Raw genomic sequence first — 17,345 nt, forward strand, 5'->3', positions numbered from 1 at the left:
CAGAGAGCAAGGAAAAGCCTGGCCACGACTCTCTGAGCCACTTCAAACCTGAATGGGGTCTGGGACTGACCCAACAGATCGGCTGTCCCTAAATGGGTACAGAGGCAGACAGGGGGCAGCCTAGGTACTGGGTCCACTCAGCTGACAAAAGCCACAGTTCACGGCCCAGAAAACCAAACCCTCCCTTGTTCTACTGCTACTAGGAGCCTCACTGGCCTAGACCCATCCTGGGAGGTTTTGTAGATGTCACAGACCATCCTTTACAGCTTGCCTTCGCTAGAGGAAGGCCTGCAAGTTCTGGGAGAAGCCCTGCACTGATCCCAGAGCAGCTCTCTGGCCGCTCTCAAATTTTAGCCTTAGATGAGCAATCAGTATAAACCAAGCCACCAAACAACCTCCTCCCCCACTGCTTCCTCCTCAAAGCCACGGAAGAGCCTCAGGGGAAGCGAGATGTCACATAATCAAACCCCAACTTAACACCACCAGCGCCAGGACATGACCATTTCACCTGCGAGCAGAGCCCCAAACACTCGTCCTCACCCCACAGGGCCACAAAGGGTCCCAAATCACATTCTCGGGGGAGCTAACAGAACTCAGAATCCTCCCCCAGGCCCAGCTAAATGGCCATCCAGGTGCGTGTGCTCTAAATGCCCGCCACCAAGGCCACAGCAGACACAGGCAGCAGAGTTGTCAGGTGGAAAGGTGACAGAGAAAGCCAACCCCCCCAGAGCAATGTCTAGATTGTTCCAGGGAATAATAATAAGAATGATAATCATTACCGTTTATTGAGTACTTTACAGCATTTCAGGAAATGCGCCTGTTTCACAGATGAGGGGACTGAGGCTCAGGGTATAAGGTGACCCGTCAAGGTCACACAGTTGGCAAGTGGCAGCACGGATAGAGACCCAGGAGAGGAGGGGCTGATAGGCGAGCCTGTGTTCTGTCTGTGGCACTATGCTGCCTCCCCACCTGCCTGGAACCCAGAGGGTTTCTGGCTCAGATTCTCCAATGGAGGAAGTGGTTTGCTGGAGGTTCAGCATCATGGTGGGTGTCTGCAGTTCACACTCATTTAATCATCAGCCACCTTCAAATATTTATTAAGCAACCGCAGAGAGAACCGAGCCATACTCGGAGGTTAGAGACACTTGAACAGCAGGTAAGATCCCTGTCTTCAACGGGCTTACAGGGCAGAGGGGGAGACAAAAGGAAAAAAGCCCTGTGTACACAGATCTGTGAAGTTACAGTGAAGCGGGAGGGTCAAGAGGCTGGCTAGTTTTAACCGGAAAAAAAAACCTTCTCAAGAAGGTGACTGCAGCTGAGACCTTAAGGGCTGAGAGTGAAAGGAGACAGACAGGTCAGGAGGCTATTTTCTGCAACATGGACAAAGGGTCCAGTCTTCGGGCAGAGCTAAGTGGTTGAAGTGGTCAGAAGTCAAAGCTAACTCAGAGAATGCAGTTCAAGAAGCCCCCTAGACTTGGCAACTGTGTGTTTGCCGTAAATGCAGGGCAGAAAGAAAGCATTTTTAGAACCTTCCAAAGTGGGCCCGCTGCAGGCAACAGAGAGGGCCGATGCAAGGGCGGGAGCTGTCGAATTCAACAAACCAGTGCCATGAAGGATGGGCTTCCAGTGTAGCCGACTCTGATTTTTCGAAAGAAATAATATACGGATTTTTGGGTGCAATCTCCTGATACTTTAAATACTAGCAACTAATTCAGAACATTTTTAAATACCATGCAGGCCAAGTAACACGGGTCTGCAGGCCAAACCCAACCTGCGAATTCCCATCTCTGTGTTAAGGTTTCCAACATGAAGAACCGAAAAGAGAAGGGGTTGGGCACTCAAAGACCTAAGATCAAGTTTTTGCAACATTATCTGTGGTGATACTGGGTGTGACCCCTTCCTCTGTGTGCCCTGAGCTGCAGTTTAGCTTCCTCATCTGTAAAATGGGGGAAGCTACCACATACTCCAAAGGGCTGTTGTCAGAATCATCAACAATGACGAAGCACATGAACATGTTTCCTCAACCTTAAAATGTTGCAGAAATGGGGCTTCCCTGGTGGCGCAGTGGTTAAGAATACCCCTGCCAATGCAGGGACACGGGTTCGAGCCCCGGTCTGGGAAGATCCCACATGCTGCGGAGCAACTAAGCCCACGAGCCACAACTACTGAGCCTGCGCTCTAGAGCCTGTGTGCCACAACTACTGAAGCCCGTGCGCCTAGAGCCCATGCTCCGCAGAGAGAAAAGCCACCACGATGAGAAGTCTGCACACCGCAATGAAGAGTAGCCCCCGCTCACCGCAACTAGAGAAAGCCCACGTGCAGCAATGAAGGCCCAATGTAGCCAAAAATAAATAAATAAAATAAATAAATTTTAAACTGCTTGCAGAAATGGTTTAACACAGGCCAAGAGAGGGGAAGGGGCAATAACAGAGAGAGCAGACAACAAATGAGGCCGTGAAGAGAGAGTGAGAAGGAAATGAGCTGGGTCTTTGCTGGTGTGCAGACCGGAAGAATCTGGACAATAGAATCCACGTCAGGGGTGGAAATATAAATTTAGGAGTTGCCAACATACCAGTGATAAAAGAGGTCACACAAGTAGATAAATTGACCTGGGTACCTAGGAGAGAAACAGGGAGCCCAGAAAAAGCCTTTGGGAAAATGCAATTTTGCGCCCCACAAAGGGATCAGAGAAGGAGGGGGGAAGGAAGCGGGGGGGTTCTGCGGAGAAGCAGATTTTAAGGAAGGAGGGGAAATATGGCTGCTACAGAGTGAGATGCATTCTTAGCAAAAGAGAAAACGTGGAAGAACGGCCCAGGCTGCATTAAAAACAGAAAAAGGAGCAGACTAAAGAAGTTAGCAGGGGCAGACGGGGGTGGGGAAAGGAAACCAGAAGGAAAGAGGATCCAGGTGTATCTGCGGATGGGTCCCATTAGACCGCGGATGTCGACACTGATGGGAGATGCTGGGGGGGTAGGGGGCCGCGCGGGGAGTTACAGGAGGTGTTGAGGTGGAAAAAGGGGGATACAGCAAACAGCAGACCGTCCTGGAGGGTCTGTCTGCTGTGTGCTGAGCGCCCCCACGTCCATACCACGAGGCCTCCTGACAACGAGGGAGGCGGCAGCTCCAGCTCAGTCCACAGCCCACTTGCAGCAGAGGGTCTTTCTGTTGCTGCAAGAGGACTGAGTGTCCATGGCTCATTCAGAAAGGCTCCCAGGCCGGCGTCCAGGAGAGCCGAGCCGTCTGCGGATCCTTGCGCTGAACCGAGAGGAGATCCCCGGAGGCCTCGGCCCACCTTGCTCGTGCTATAGCTCACCCTGGGTTCCACGCTTTCAAAAGGCTGCAAGTGTGTGACTCGTTCTCTCCAACAAGAAAACAGAACAGAACATGGCTGTTTCTGCCAAGCGAGTTCTGAATAAGCTGCATTCCATTTCATTAAAACAATTACCTGAGTCCCAGCCAAGAATTACATAAAGCTTCCTCCCAGCACCACCCCTCCCCACCCCCACCCCCATAAAACACACATCATCCTGCTCCTCAAACAGGCAGTCAGGCTGGACACACGGCTCTGAGACCTCCCTAGGACGACCCCATGATCATGACCCAGCGGCCAGCCTCTGTATCCTTGCTCGCTGACAGACAGATGTGAGGCTCTCACAGAAAACCCTCGTGCGAAGCACTCCCCTTACGAGGGCCGACTGGCTGCCCAAAATGCTTCTAGTAGGCACCAGGGCCCTCAAAGCCAAGGGGGCCACTGGTTCCAGAACACAGCTATTTCTCCCAAATAGATGGGAGGCCTGGTGGACAGGATTTGAGTCCGCACAAACCAAGACAAGAGAGACCTGGGAGTGGGGATTCCAGGAGAGGGAGCCTCAAGTCTGGAGAACTGGACAGCCAGCGGAGCTGCAAGCAAGAGCCAGGGGCCACCCTGGCCTCCGTTGCCCACAGGCTAATGGTGTTCCTTTGGCCACAGATAAGAGGTTCGTGATGTGAAGCGAATGGCATTTCGTCCCCTCCCCCAGTCTCCAGCTGCCCAGAGGCTGCTCTCTGCCTTTTGTAAAGCATTGCTCTGCATCCCACCCAGGCAACCCCTTCCAAACTCCAACCAGAGCCCAGCATCTCCCTTGCCCTGACCCTGGTCCGGTTAACATCACCACACCCAAAATAACCCCAGAGGCTCCCTCCACACCAGGGAAGCTCACTGTCTTTGCCTGGCCCTGTCCTTTTTCTGCATGGGTCACCATGTGCCCCCATCCTCAGCTGAGAGTCACCAGTCACCACCATCCCAGAACCACTTGGCTCCTGTCTCTACCCACCCAGGGAGGCCGAGAGTCACTCAGGTCAACCACAGGTAGTCATTTATGAGCACCCCTGACCGAATAACTCCAAGCCCACTATGGAAAAGCAAGGTTTTCTTACTTTTTTCCCAGCTTTTTATCATGAAAATGTCTAAACATACAGAGAAGTTGAAAGGCCATTGCAATGAGCACCCATATACCCTCTACCTAGATTCAGTCACAGTTAATGTTTTTGCCACTTTTTTGTACACACTTGCACAAATTTTCTCTCTCCTTCTCTCTCTACATATATACATAGTATATACACATATCCCCCTTTCTTTTTTTTTTTACTACATCATTTAAAACTAAGTTGCAGGGCTTCCCTTGGTGGCGCAGTGGTTGAGAGTCCGCCTGCCGATGCAGGGGACACGGGTTCGTGCCCCGATCCCGGAAGGTCCCACATGCCGCAGAGCGGCTGGGCCCGCGAGCCATGGCCGCGGAGCCTGTGTGTCCAGAGCCTGTGCTCCGCAACGGGAGAGGCCACAGCAGTGAGAGGCCCGCGTACAGCAAAAAAAAAAAAATTAAAAAAAAAAAAAAAAAAAAAAAAAACTAAGTTGCAGACATCATGATATTTCACTCCCAAATACTTTCGCATGCACCTAAATAACAATGTTCTCCCATAAAACCACAATACCACAATCACACAAGAAATAAGCATTAAAAGGCCATCTTTAAGGGAAAATTTGGCCACTGGGGCTCTGCTGGGCCTGGCCAACCACATGTTCTGCCTGTCACTGGCCTAGCATCCAAGGCCTCCCTGGAGAGGCCAGCCCTGGGCCCCACTGGTTAGGCAATCAATCCATTAGTTGGAAGACTTATCTGGATGTGAATGGACGCTTGAGGCCGGATGTGACTCCAACTGAAAAGGCAACGTGGACCTGGGAGGCCGTGGTGGCTCCAGGCCTATCCCAGGTCAGGAGACCATCTCTGGACAGCCTGCCCCCCCCTTTTTTTTTGGCCGCACTGCCCAGCATGTGGGATCTTGATTCCGTGACAGCGATCGAACCCAGGCCCCCTGCAGTGGAAGCGCAGAGTCCCAACCAATGGACCGCCAGGGAACTCCCCTGGATACCCCTATGAATCTGCTGGTTTGTCAAGATTTCTGGGAAAATTCAACTTCCTAATGCTTTCTCTCCCTCTCTCCCACAGGACATCCTCAATTCTCCACCTCAAAAAGTCTCCTAGGACTTCCTCCTCTGGAAATGGGCTGGCTCCCAATGGCAGCCATGTGCAAACACCTGAACAAAGACAGGAGAGTGTATGGGGTAGGGGGGCACAGAGGGCTCTGATTCCAACCACAAGGAGTGAAGAGGGAGCTCAGAACCCGCCCCAGGTGCTCCGCAGCAGCTGTGCTGTAAGCTCGCAGCCCTGTCTTGAGGCGAACAGGTGACTGAAGAGGTAACAGGTAAGAGAGGACTGAGGTCCTCCACTGAGCAGCAGACACTGCCACAAGTGTCCAGCATCCCATCCTCAGCACGGCATCCCCAAGAAAGAACAAATGAGAGGGAAGAAGCCACAGAAAACAGGAAAAAGACAGATGTGGGACACTGAACAGAGAATGTGTGTCTGGGAAGGGGCAGAGAAGATTGTTAGCATCCTAGAAATGGAAAGCAATCAAACCAACAGGCAACCCAAGGGCTTTCCAGGTGGCGCAGTGGTTAAGAATCCACCTGCCAATGCAGGGGACACAGGTTCAAGCCCTGGTCCAGGAAGATCCCACATGCCGTGGAGCAACTAAGCCCGTGCGCCACAACTACTGAGTCTGCGCTCTAGAGTCTGTGAGCCACAACTACTGAGCCCGTGTGCCACAACTACTGAAGCCCACGCGCCTGGAGCCCATGCTCCACAACTAGAAAAGCCACCACAATGAGAGGCCCTCGCACCGCAACAAAGAGTAGCTCCCACTCGCCGCAACTAGAGAAAGCCTGCATGCAGCAACGAAGACCCAACTCAGCCAAAAATAAATAAATAAATAAATAAATAAAATTTATTTAAAAAGAATCAGCCTGCCAATGCAGGGGACACGGGTTCAAGCCCTGGTCTGGGAAGATCCCACATGCCGTGGAGCAACTAGGCCTGTGCGCCACAACTACTGAGCCTGCGCTCTGGAGCCCGCGAGCCACAACTACTGAGCCCATGTGCTGCAACTACTGAAGCCCGCGCACCTACAGCCCGCGCTCCGTGACAAGAGAGGCCACTGCAATGAGAAGCCTGCGCACCACAACTAAAAGTAGCCCCCGCTCACCGTAACTAGAGGAAGCCTGCGTGCAGCAACGAAGACCCAATGCAGCCAAAAATAAAAATAAATAAATAAAGTTTTTCAAAAAACAGGCAACTGAGATCGATCCAGTATCATGAACAGACATGTAAAAATGGTTACAAGCCCAATCTGCATTTAAATCCCAGCTCTGCCACTCACTAGTTATAGAACTTGGGCAAGTGGGCACACCCTTTCTGTGCCTCCATTTTACCATCTGTAAAATGGGTAGTAGTAATAATAACGGAACCTACACCTCACAGGGCCAACATGATTCAATGAAACAATGTATGTAAGGTACCCAGCACAGGGCCTGCACATAGTAAGTGCTCAATAAACATTACAGCAAGAGTTCTGCAAACATTGTAAAAAAGAAAAAGTGTCCTGCAGATGGCTGTTATTATTAACGAAGGCACTGAGACCAGGACAACCCAGAGGAGGGCTGGAACGAGAGTGAAGCTGGGAGGAAGTTTTTTCAACATCTCTGGCCTTGGAACAAGGTAAAGGCCCAAGGGAAGCTTTGGAGAGTCGGCACACTCAGGCACGATGAATAAATGGGGGAGGAGGGTTGGTCAGCACATCCACAGTTAATCTGGCCTTCCACTGGCCAACGCACAGCCACCCCTGGGGAAACTGGAAGAAAAGAATACTGAGATGTTCCCTCGGGGGACTTCAAACCCCCAGTGGCAGGGCTCTGGCCCCCAGCGGCCTGAACATTTCCACACTAAGCTATGGCTGCCCAGCAGAAAGGGCACCTGCTTAAGAATCCAGCACTCCAGGGTCTGAATTCCAGCTCTGCACCTCACTAGCACACAGCCCCGGAGAAGATCTGGCCCTGACGCAGAACCCCACTAGGAACTCACCATCACCCCATGGGCCGCGCCTGTCACAGGCCCAGCAGCTGGGTGCCCTGACCCTAGCCTAACACACAGAGGCACCACAGATGGGTGAGCCCAAAGTCCAGACTTTCCATGGAACAGAGAGGCTCCGTAGCCCGGAATGCCCCAGGCAACTCCCCTGCTCCCCAGTACTCCCCCCAAGGACAATGAGGCACTGTGTTCCAGAGGGTCAAGACTGCTAAGAAGCTGCACGAAGACAGGTCCAGATTCCAGCAGCAACTGGGCATTGCCAACAGCTGGCTATTCCCCCTGCAAGGGATGGGAAAGGCAAAGCTATCAAGGCCTGAACCAGACCACCCTTTGCCACCATGACCATATGGGACGGCCCCCAGGGCAGAAATGTAAAAGGTACATAGCAATTACTCAGGAGGCCCCATGGCTCATCCCCCTGGTTAATTACCGAGCACTTACTACCTTATTATGATGAAGATGACCAAATCTGGAATTGGATCAATCTGGGTTACAATCCCAGTGCCCCCCACTGAATTTCCCTGACTCAGATTTCTGCATCTGTAAAGCGGAGATTAAACACCTCCCTCTCAGAATGGCTGGGATGATACCAAGGAATGCTGAGTAGGATGCCTGGCTCCCATCAAGCGCACGTGATCATTACTAGCCCCCAGCTGTGGTCACTGTCCCTACCCCCACCCCGAAGTGCACTAGACACATGAAGGAGGGGAGAGAGAGGAGTCCGGTCCGAAAACATAATCAGAGTGCATCTCAGTGTTATGGGAACTCTGTCCATGAAACTCCAGCCAGAAGTCGAACAGGGAGAACTCCCAGCCAAACCAGCATCTAAACAGTAATGAGAAAAGCCACCAGCAGCCACCCCGCAGCACAAAGCAGAGAGAACACACACAGAAGGGCAGGACATGCTGTGTTTATGTTTTTCTGCCCAGAGAGCTATAAATTTGTAACTTATTAAACAACACACAGTGAGTTTGTCACTAACAGCTACAGGAAGGGGAGAGTTCCCCAATTTTTCTTAAGACCAAAAAAGTCACAGCAGAGACTCTGACCCCTCTAGACTTGCTACATGTCAATTGCCCCTGTTTCAGGCACCAAGAGGCTCACAGCTGAGAGCACTCTCAGGAGAAAAATAAAAACAAGAGGCCTGGCCTATGTGTCCAGCCTAACTAGGAAAACAGCTGACGGGCAGGGTGCTGAGCAGCCATCCAGACAGCTGATGGGGCCTGAGCGCAGAGGCAAATTCCTCTCTCCTCCTGCACAGCCCATTCCTCCCACCCCAGGCTCCGCTCAGCCAGGCGTGGCTGGCCCCCTGGGAGCTTAGGCCAAGGAAGCTGGGCAGCCCAGATTCAGACAACTGAGGAGCCTATGGGGGAAAGCAGCAGAAGTTACAAGTGGCAGCCATACCCCACTGCGACCCCTCCTCAGGAAGAAAGGCCTCGGGGTACACAGAGCTGCAGACCTAGGAGCTAGGGATTAGGCTTTTAGCCATGATTTTGTCATTCTGTGGCTGTGCAGCCCTCGGCAAGTGAATCAACCTTTCTCAGCCTCAGTTTTCTCAATTTGTAGAAGGCAGGTAGTAACGATAGCAGTGGCCCTAAGGGGCTCTCAAAAAGGGCCGCTGTGAGGACAAGATGAGATGAGTTGAGGTACGGGGAAGCACTCCACGAACAGCAAATTTAAATTCCTACAATCCACTCTGCCAGGGCACTCTCTTTCCTTTCAGAGACGAACTCAGTTTCCTGGCCCTAAATGGAAGACTGTCAGAGGACAGGAATTCCAGCCTTCAACTGCGAACTCTAAAAAGACTTTCTCAGTCCTTCAAACAGCAAGGGGACTGTCTAGAAGCAACAGAACCCCCATCAGCGTTTCAGAAACAGTAACTCTGCTCGCAAATTCCCACTGGGAAAGCACTGAGACTTTCAGATCCTGATTCGAAAAATATCCCCCCAGACTCCTTTCAGCTCAGTTATTTTTATGTGAAAAAAAAAAATACCTGCCTGAAACCCATGCCAACCTTGAGTGTGTTGGAAAAATGGGTGCCAAGCCAGACCCAAAGGTAGAACTATGCTTGGCAACCATCTCACTCTGCAAAACAGGCAGGACCGGACACCATACCCAGCTCCAGGATCTCGGGGTCAGTGGGGTGGGGAGGCACCCTGATCCCAAAAGGAAGCCTCCGGGAAGCAGTCAAGTCCCAATCCTCCTCCCTGTCCCCTTGGAAATTCAGTGCCTACAAATAGCCAGTCTTAATTTAGTGCCCTGTGTGCTCAGGGGAGCCCCATCAGTCCTGTCTGATGAATCCACCCCTCAGAGCCTGAGACAGAGAAAGCATCAGCGGTCACACAAGCCACCCACAGTCCATAGAGGGAAGACAAGGCTCCTACAGAGAAGAAACTTTTCCCCCCTCAACTGCCCGGCTCAGAGGCCCTCCAGCTACAGGCGTGAAGGGGAGGGAGGGAGAGTGAATCCTCCCACTCCAGAGTTCACACCACTCAAGGCATTCCTAGAACCCTGGCACCAAGCTCCCTGGGTTTAGTGTCTGGTTCCAGGAGATACTTTCCCCTGCCCTAACACCAGATCAAGACTGAACTGAGAAGAGTAACTTGGGAGCTCCACTAACAACGAAAACAGTAAAACTCTGTTCTGGGCATCTTAACTTCCTTACCTGAGTGGCTTCCCGCAAGTTATGCTGCTGAGGGGGTGGAGGGAACGTTACCAGCCTGGACAAGTTCAAAGATGGCCATACCTTGGGGCCCACTTCCCACCTCATTCCTCTGGCATTTCACCAGTCTGTCTCCCCAGCTTACTCTTCTAGGACGAGGCTGATCTGTGATATAAAAGGGGAGGGGCTGGTCCACAGAGTGGCCAGGGCAGTCAGTGAAATGGACTGGGGGGATCGGTGGGACAGGAGGGAAACTTGTCTTTGTGGCGGCTCAGAAGCTCATCAGAGGCTGTGCCCTCAGAGACTTATCTCTACTTGTGAATCTGACCCGTAAAATGAAAGGCGTCGGCTCGGTGGGGCTACCCCTGAAGTGGGGATGTCAGTCTGTGAAGGGGTGGTCCTCGAGGGGGTGGGAGCAGATCCTGGAATTGAGGGCCCCGCCTGTGAGATTAGGCAGCTGATCCCCAAGTTGGGTGTTCCATCTGTGCGATGGGGGTGGGGGAAAGGTCTGTGAAGTGAGGGTCCCACAGCTGGGGAGGTGGTCAGGTCCAGGCAGTGGGGGCCCGTCCCTGAGGCGGACGGGGCGGGTCCTTGACGTGGGTCCCTGAAGAGGGTCCCTGAAGCTGCTCTGGGAGATGGGGGTGGAACCCCGAGGTCGAGGGTCCGGAGGTGGGGCTGTCCTCGAAGCGAGGGGGTGGCAGCTGTGAGGACGGTGCGGGTCTGGCCTTGGCCTGGGACTCAGGCCCAGCGCGGGATCCCGGCCCCGCAGAGCCCCGGCCGGCCGAAACCAGAGCCGGGACTCGGGCCGCCGCGGGTGGGATTCCGCCTGCCGCTCGCTCGTGCCCGCACCGGCCCGGGGCCGCGCACCCCTCGCTGCCTACTCCCTCGGCCTCCCGCTCACTCACCGAGGTCGTCCATGGCGGGGCCGCGGGCGCCGGGAGCCGGCTCAGCGTCGCGCTAGCTGCCCGTCCCGGGGCCGCTCGTCACCGCCGCGCAACTTTTCCGCCGCGAGCCTCGGCCCGGAACGGAACGCGCCGCCGCCGCGCGCGTCCCGCCCCCAGCCGCCCCCGCCGCGCGTCCCGCCCCCAGTCGCCCCCGGCTCGCGTCCCGCCCCCAGCCGCCCCCGCGAGCACGCGCGCCCCGCCCCCGCCGCGCGCTCCGTCCGTGGTCGCCCCCGCGAGGCTGCTGGCCCCGCCCCGTGAGCACGCTGGACCCGCCCCCGCCGCCGGCCCACGAGAGCGCGCGCAGCCTGGACGGTGGGCGCCGCTGGGCGAGGCGGCAGCGCCGCCTTGTGGCCCAGCAGGCAGGTGGGACGCTCCCAGGCCTTCAGGCCCTCTCCTCTGTCAGTCTTTCTGTCTGAGAATCACATGCCTGACTGGCTAACAGATCCATCTGCCTGTCTTGACATCTCACAATCTGACCTATGTCTGTCCATCCATCACATGTCTGTCCACTGGAGAGTCAGATTTGTCCGTCTATCTCCCAGTTAAGTCGCCTCCCAAGGGGACTCTAAATCAGTACCAGGCGAGACAGGGAACATTTGGAGGACCTTTCCTCAGGGCGCCCTCTGGATCGATGGCAGTGAAGCTCGCAGCCCAGGCTTTGGGGCCAGATTCAATATTTTCGAGGTTATATATCCTTTAATCTTCCACATATCCATCCTCTCTAGACGGAGATTTTTCCGAAACTCTGCATGGAGCAAAAAGGACCCCACCTTAGACGGTAAAGGAAAAGCTACAGGGAGGTTACACCCAGCGCTGGGTATAGTTTCCTGAAACACCCCACTGCCATCCCAGACTCCAGAGGGGTTTTGCTCCCACAGACTCAGAAATTGGGTAATAGGGGCTTCCCTGGTGGCACAGTGGTTAAGAATCCACCTGCCAATGCAGGGGACACGGGTTCGAGCCCTGTCCGGGAAGATCCCACATGCCGCACAGCAACTAAGCCCATGCGCCACAACTACTGAGCCTGCGCTCTAGAACCCATGAGCCACAACTACTGAAACCTGTGCACCTAGAGCCTGTGCTCCACACCGAAGAGTAGCCTCCACTTGCTGCAAAGAGAGAAAGCCCACGCGCAGCAACAAAGAACCAACGCAGATTAAAAAAAAAAAAAAAAGTTCCCCTTCCCACAGAAATCCAGCCCTCAAGACCCTCTGTGTCAGGTTAGGTCCTCCAGGAAGCAGATGTTGAGATAGAGTTGGAGGAATGCCTGTGAGAGAGAAAGAGGAAGAGGCAGGACTGGCAAGGAGAAACTTGGATATGACAAAGATAAGCCAACTCAATTGGGAGCCCTGGAACAAAATTTCATTAGAGGAGTCCCCATTGGGCAGAAATGTCCAGGTCCCAATTCCCCCACCATGTTCAGCCATCAGCTGGGGATGCCCATGAAGTGTGTGGCCTTGTCCTGAAGGCCCTGCATCTGTAAGCTGTCATTTCTCAAGCTGGATGATAAGCTCTTTTTTGAAGGCAGAACCAAGTGGCTCTCCTCTGTGGATGCCACATTCTCCTCCATTAAAATTCAAGAGCTAAGACTGCTTCCCAGCTAGGCAGTCTACTGCATGCCCTTCCAGCACCTTCCATGTACTCCTGTGTTGTAGGCACGTCTCTCTGCTGTAATTTACATTTAGTGGTACGATTGTTTGATAAACGTCTTTCTCCCTTTCAGACTAAGAGTGCACAAGGGCAGAAACCATGTCCATTTTTGTTCATATCTGTACTTAGTCTGTGTGTTTCACGTAGTAAGCACTCAATATATATTTGCTGAATGGCTGGCAGATGTTGTGCCTGACACTTGGAACAAAGCAAACTGTAGTCCCTTTCCTCAGAAAGTTCACAGTTTAATGGACGATTAAGATAGTGAGATCACTCATTCATTCACTCAATGATGAGATATTTATTGGCACTCCCTTCGAACAGGTCCTATGTTGGGGCTGGTAATACAATGATGAATAAGACTGATATGGTGCCTGCCTTCTTGGGATTTAGTCCAAAAGGGCAGACAGAAGAGCAAACAGGCCTGTATGAAGGATGAATAACCTCACACCATTCCCAGCTGTCTGGAACAGCATATGCAAAGGCCTTTAAGCAAGACAGAGACCATGGTGCATTGGAAGAACTAGAAGGAAATTGCAGCATGGAATACAAGGTGAAGACTGATAATGGGGGTACAGAGGGGTTAGCAGGGGCGCCTATCCTGCCTCAGACACTGGGCTAAAGCTGGGAGAGGCATAAAGAAGAACCCACAATTAGTCTAATTCACATTAAGCCCTGGAGTTTCTGGGGTGAACAGTATGCGAAAACTGTAATAGGGGATATTACAACGGGGATGTAATGTCACATTTCCTCTAGAGAAGGTCAAATGCGTTCTCTTCAGAACAATAGTAACAATTATAATTGTACTATCAATATAATGAACAGGCTGTGGGCTGGGTGCTTGCCATGCTTTTTTGCATTTAATTCTGACCACAAGCCTAGGAGATGACCACTATTATCCCCTTTTCCAGTTGGAAAAGTTAAGAACAGAGAGATTGAGTTACCTAAGGTCACAAAGCTAGTAAGTGGGAAGACTGGGATCTGAACCTGGGAATTCTTTGCTAAGGCCTGTGCAGGAAACCTGCTACTGTGCCAGGTGAAACCATTATCCTTAGACCAATCCCAGGACATACACTTGTCCCTGTCTCAAAGGTCTCAAACCTTTTTCAAAGCAATATTCCCTGGAGAGGAAAAACAAGACCTCAATTGAGCGTCAATTTTGCCCTTGGTGGGTGGAGTTCTAAGGAGAACTCGGTCTTTGGAGTTCAGTGCTGGTGACCTTGGACACTCAGACCCCTGCTTGGGATTTCCTAATGTAAAGAGCCCCAAAATACCTTTTCCTGGGACTTCCCTGGTGGTCCAGTGCTTAAGAATCCGTCTTCCAATGCAGGGGACACGGGTTCGATCCCTGGCTGGGGAACTAAGATCCCACATGCCACAGGGCAACTAAGCCTGCGTGCCACAACTACTGAGCCCGTGCTCTCTGGAGCCTGCGAGCCACAACTAGAGAGAAGCGCACAGGCCGCAACTAGAGAGAAGCCCACGTGCCGCAACGAAGAGCCCATGTGCTGCAACGAAAGATACCGTGTACTGCAACTAAGACCTGATGCAGCCAAAAATAAATAATCAATCAATAAAAATTTTTTTAAAAAGGATCTTTAAAAAAAAAAAACCTTTTCCTCCCCTCGGGGACTCCCATCCCCCAGCCATCAGACTTGGTTAACTCAAACCAGGTTTTCTCATACTTCCTAAGGATGAACTGGCATTGCCTTTCCGCGCTACCCAGACAGGGGTCCATACGGCGTTGCTCTGGATTCCCATCGTAACTTAAAGGGAAATTTTCACAATGTCCGGAGCCCTTGATGTCCAGCAAATGAAGGAGGAGGATATCCTCAAATTCCTTGCAGCAGGAACCCACTTAGGTGGCACCAACCTTGACTTCCAAATGGAACAGTACATCTACAAAGGGAAATTGATGGCACCTACATCATAAATATGCAGAGAACCTGGGAGAAATTTCTGTTGGCAGCTCGTGCCACTGTTGCCATTGAAAACCCAGCTGATGTCAGTGTCCTATCCTCCAGGAATACTGGCCAGCGAGCTGGGCTGAAGTTTGCTGCTGCCGCTGGAGCCACTCCTATTGCTGGCCGCTTCACTCCTGGAACCTTCACTAACCAGATCCAGGCAGCTTTCCGGGAGCCAAGACTTCCGGTGGTTACTGATCCCAGGGCTGACCACCAGCCTCTCACAGAGGCCGCTTATGTTAACCCGCCTACCAGACTGTAACCAGTCTGTAACACAGACTCTCCTCTGCGGTATGTGGACATTGTCATCCCGTGCAACAACAAGGGAGCTCACTCAGTGGGTCTGATGTGGTGGATACTCACCCGGGAAGTTCTGCACGTGCGTGGCACCATCTACTGTGAACACTCATGGGAGGTCATGCCTGATCTCTACTTCTACAGAGATCCTGAAGAGATTGAAAAGGAAGAGCGGGCAGCAGCTGAGAAGGCTGTGACCAAGGAGGAATTTCAGGGTGAATGGACCGCCCCACCTCCTGAGTTCATTGCTACTCAACCTGAGGTGGCAGACTGGTCCGAAGGTGTGCAGGTGCCCTCTGTGCCTATTCAGCAGTCCCCCCACTGAAGGCTGGTCTGCAGCTCCCACTGCTCAGGCCACTGAATGGGTAGAACAACCACTGAGTGGTCTTAAGCTGTTCTTCCACAAACTCTTAAAATGGAAATAGGTTGACGGAAAATAGTCTCAAAAAGAAAAAAAAAAAGAACTGACATTGACAGGACATTGACGGACAGCCCTGCCAAAACTGAATTCAGGGTCCTCACGGTGAGAAGACAGTCTCCAAGAAAGTAGATCCTCCATGGGATCACTCCACGGCCGAATGTTCTGAGGCCCTCTAGTCCATGGAATGTCAGTGCTTTCAGACATGTGCTGTTCCTTCCACCTGGATGGCTCTTGATGCCTCTTCCTGTCCCAGCCCACAGGCCCCTCTACTTAGCAGTGTGGGGTAGAGGTTAAGTGCACAGCTCATTGGACTGACTCCACCCAGGTTCTAATGCCAGCTTTGTTCCTTGCTGGTGGTGAATCTCAGACCATTCACTCTTTGTGCCAGTTTCCTCCTCTGTAGAAAGAAGATAAATAATACCTACCTGTCAGAGTCATCATAGGATTAAACAAGATACCACACATTTACTACTTAGCATAAACCTTGTCACTAACAAGCACTCTCTAACTCAGCGCTATGCCCTATAAACAAAATGCAAGCCACATATTAAAAATTTTTTAATTTTAAAATTAGTAATTAATTTTTTTTAAATTAGTAATTAAAAATTTTCTAGTAGCCACATTAAAAAAGATAAAAAGAAACAGTTAAAATTAATCTTAGTATATTTTACCTAATCCAGTCCATCCTAAATGTTATCATTTCAACTTGTAATCAATATAAAAAATATCAATGAGATAGCTCATTTTTTTAATAGGAAGTCTTTGAAATCATATGTGCATTTTACACTGACAGCACATTTCATTTCCACTAGCCACAGTCGAAGGGCTCAGTAGCCACACGTGGCTAGTGGCTACCACACTGGACAGCACAGATTTAAATGATAGCTGGCATCATTATTTGGGGGGATTTCAAACTAAAAGCCATTTCCCCAGAAAACCATTCCCTGGCCTGGTAGACTATGTCAGGGCTCCTGTTATTAAGACCTTTTTTTTTTAGCACCCTGAAAGCACTCCTCATAATTATACAGTTGACTCTTGAAAAACACTGGTTTGAATGGAGCGGTTCCACCTACAAGCAGATTGTTTTTTTTCAATAAATTCAGATAGTACTACACAACCCATGGTTAATTGAATCTGCGAATGCAGAACTGAAGATACAGAAGGCCGACTATGGCACTTAAGCATCCAGGGATTTTGGTACATTCGGGGCTCCTGGAACCAATCGCAGATAACGAGGGACGGCTGTAATTAAACACTTCTTATGCACTCGTTTGCATCTGTCCATCTCCTACCAGATTCTAGGCTTCAGGAAGGCAGAGACTAAGTCTGTCTCATTCACTGCTCTACCCCAGTGCCTGACACAGGACACAGCACATAGTAGTTGCTGAATAAAAATATGTTGTGTGACTAACATTTGTTAAGTACCCATTTAATGAATTAAGTTTACCATTGCACTAATTGATGTTGGGAAGAAAGAGGGGATTAAGGGGAAAAAAAGATTTAGAAGAATAAATTCCAGAGCTTACAATACAGATGTGGAAGTTTTCTTTACAAAAACAGTGGTTGTTCATTGCAGAAAGAATTTTAGAAAAACAACAACAGATAAACTGAGATATAAAAATTAAAAGTATCCATAATCCCCCCAAAATTAATGACCAGTTGTAGATTCTTCTAGACCCGTCTTTTACACACATTGACACACATATTGGGAACATTTATTGTTTAGCATGTGGGAAGCAACATGTTAAGTCTTTTACATTATCATCTCATTTAATCCTCACAAAGATCCAATGGGGGCTTTATGCCTATTTTCCAAACCAGGAAACTGAGGCTCATAAATGAAGTCACGTGCCCAAGGCCACACAAGTACGAGGTGGCAAATTCGGGATTCAAACCCAGGACTGTCTGACTTTACAGTCTAGGACATGGCTCCTGAAGGGGAGC

The 17,345-nt window shown here is 51.2% G+C and overlaps 1 protein-coding gene and 1 pseudogene across 3 annotated transcripts in view; one reads left to right on the top strand and one right to left on the bottom strand.

The window, feature by feature from the left end:
* PXN (paxillin) overlaps positions 1-11,168 on the bottom strand; it is a 44,893-nt gene extending 33,725 nt beyond the window's left edge. For 2 of the 3 annotated variants that reach the window (XM_060119793.1, XM_060119792.1), the window contains exon 1: positions 11,031-11,167. In XM_060119793.1, the coding sequence (XP_059975776.1) occupies positions 11,031-11,043 (13 nt within the window). In that variant the 5' untranslated portion in view covers positions 11,044-11,167. Of the gene's footprint in view, positions 1-11,030 lie in introns of all 3 variants that reach the window. The other variant, XM_060119794.1, reaches the window with a different exon arrangement.
* Positions 11,169-14,505: 3,337 nt separating this feature from the next.
* On the top strand, positions 14,506-15,371 carry LOC132502711 (small ribosomal subunit protein uS2-like; annotated as a pseudogene).
* Positions 15,372-17,345: the final 1,974 nt, after the last annotated feature.

Source organism: Mesoplodon densirostris, chromosome 15 (genome assembly GCF_025265405.1).
Source record: "Mesoplodon densirostris isolate mMesDen1 chromosome 15, mMesDen1 primary haplotype, whole genome shotgun sequence".
Classification (NCBI taxonomy): domain Eukaryota; kingdom Metazoa; phylum Chordata; class Mammalia; order Artiodactyla; family Ziphiidae; genus Mesoplodon; species Mesoplodon densirostris.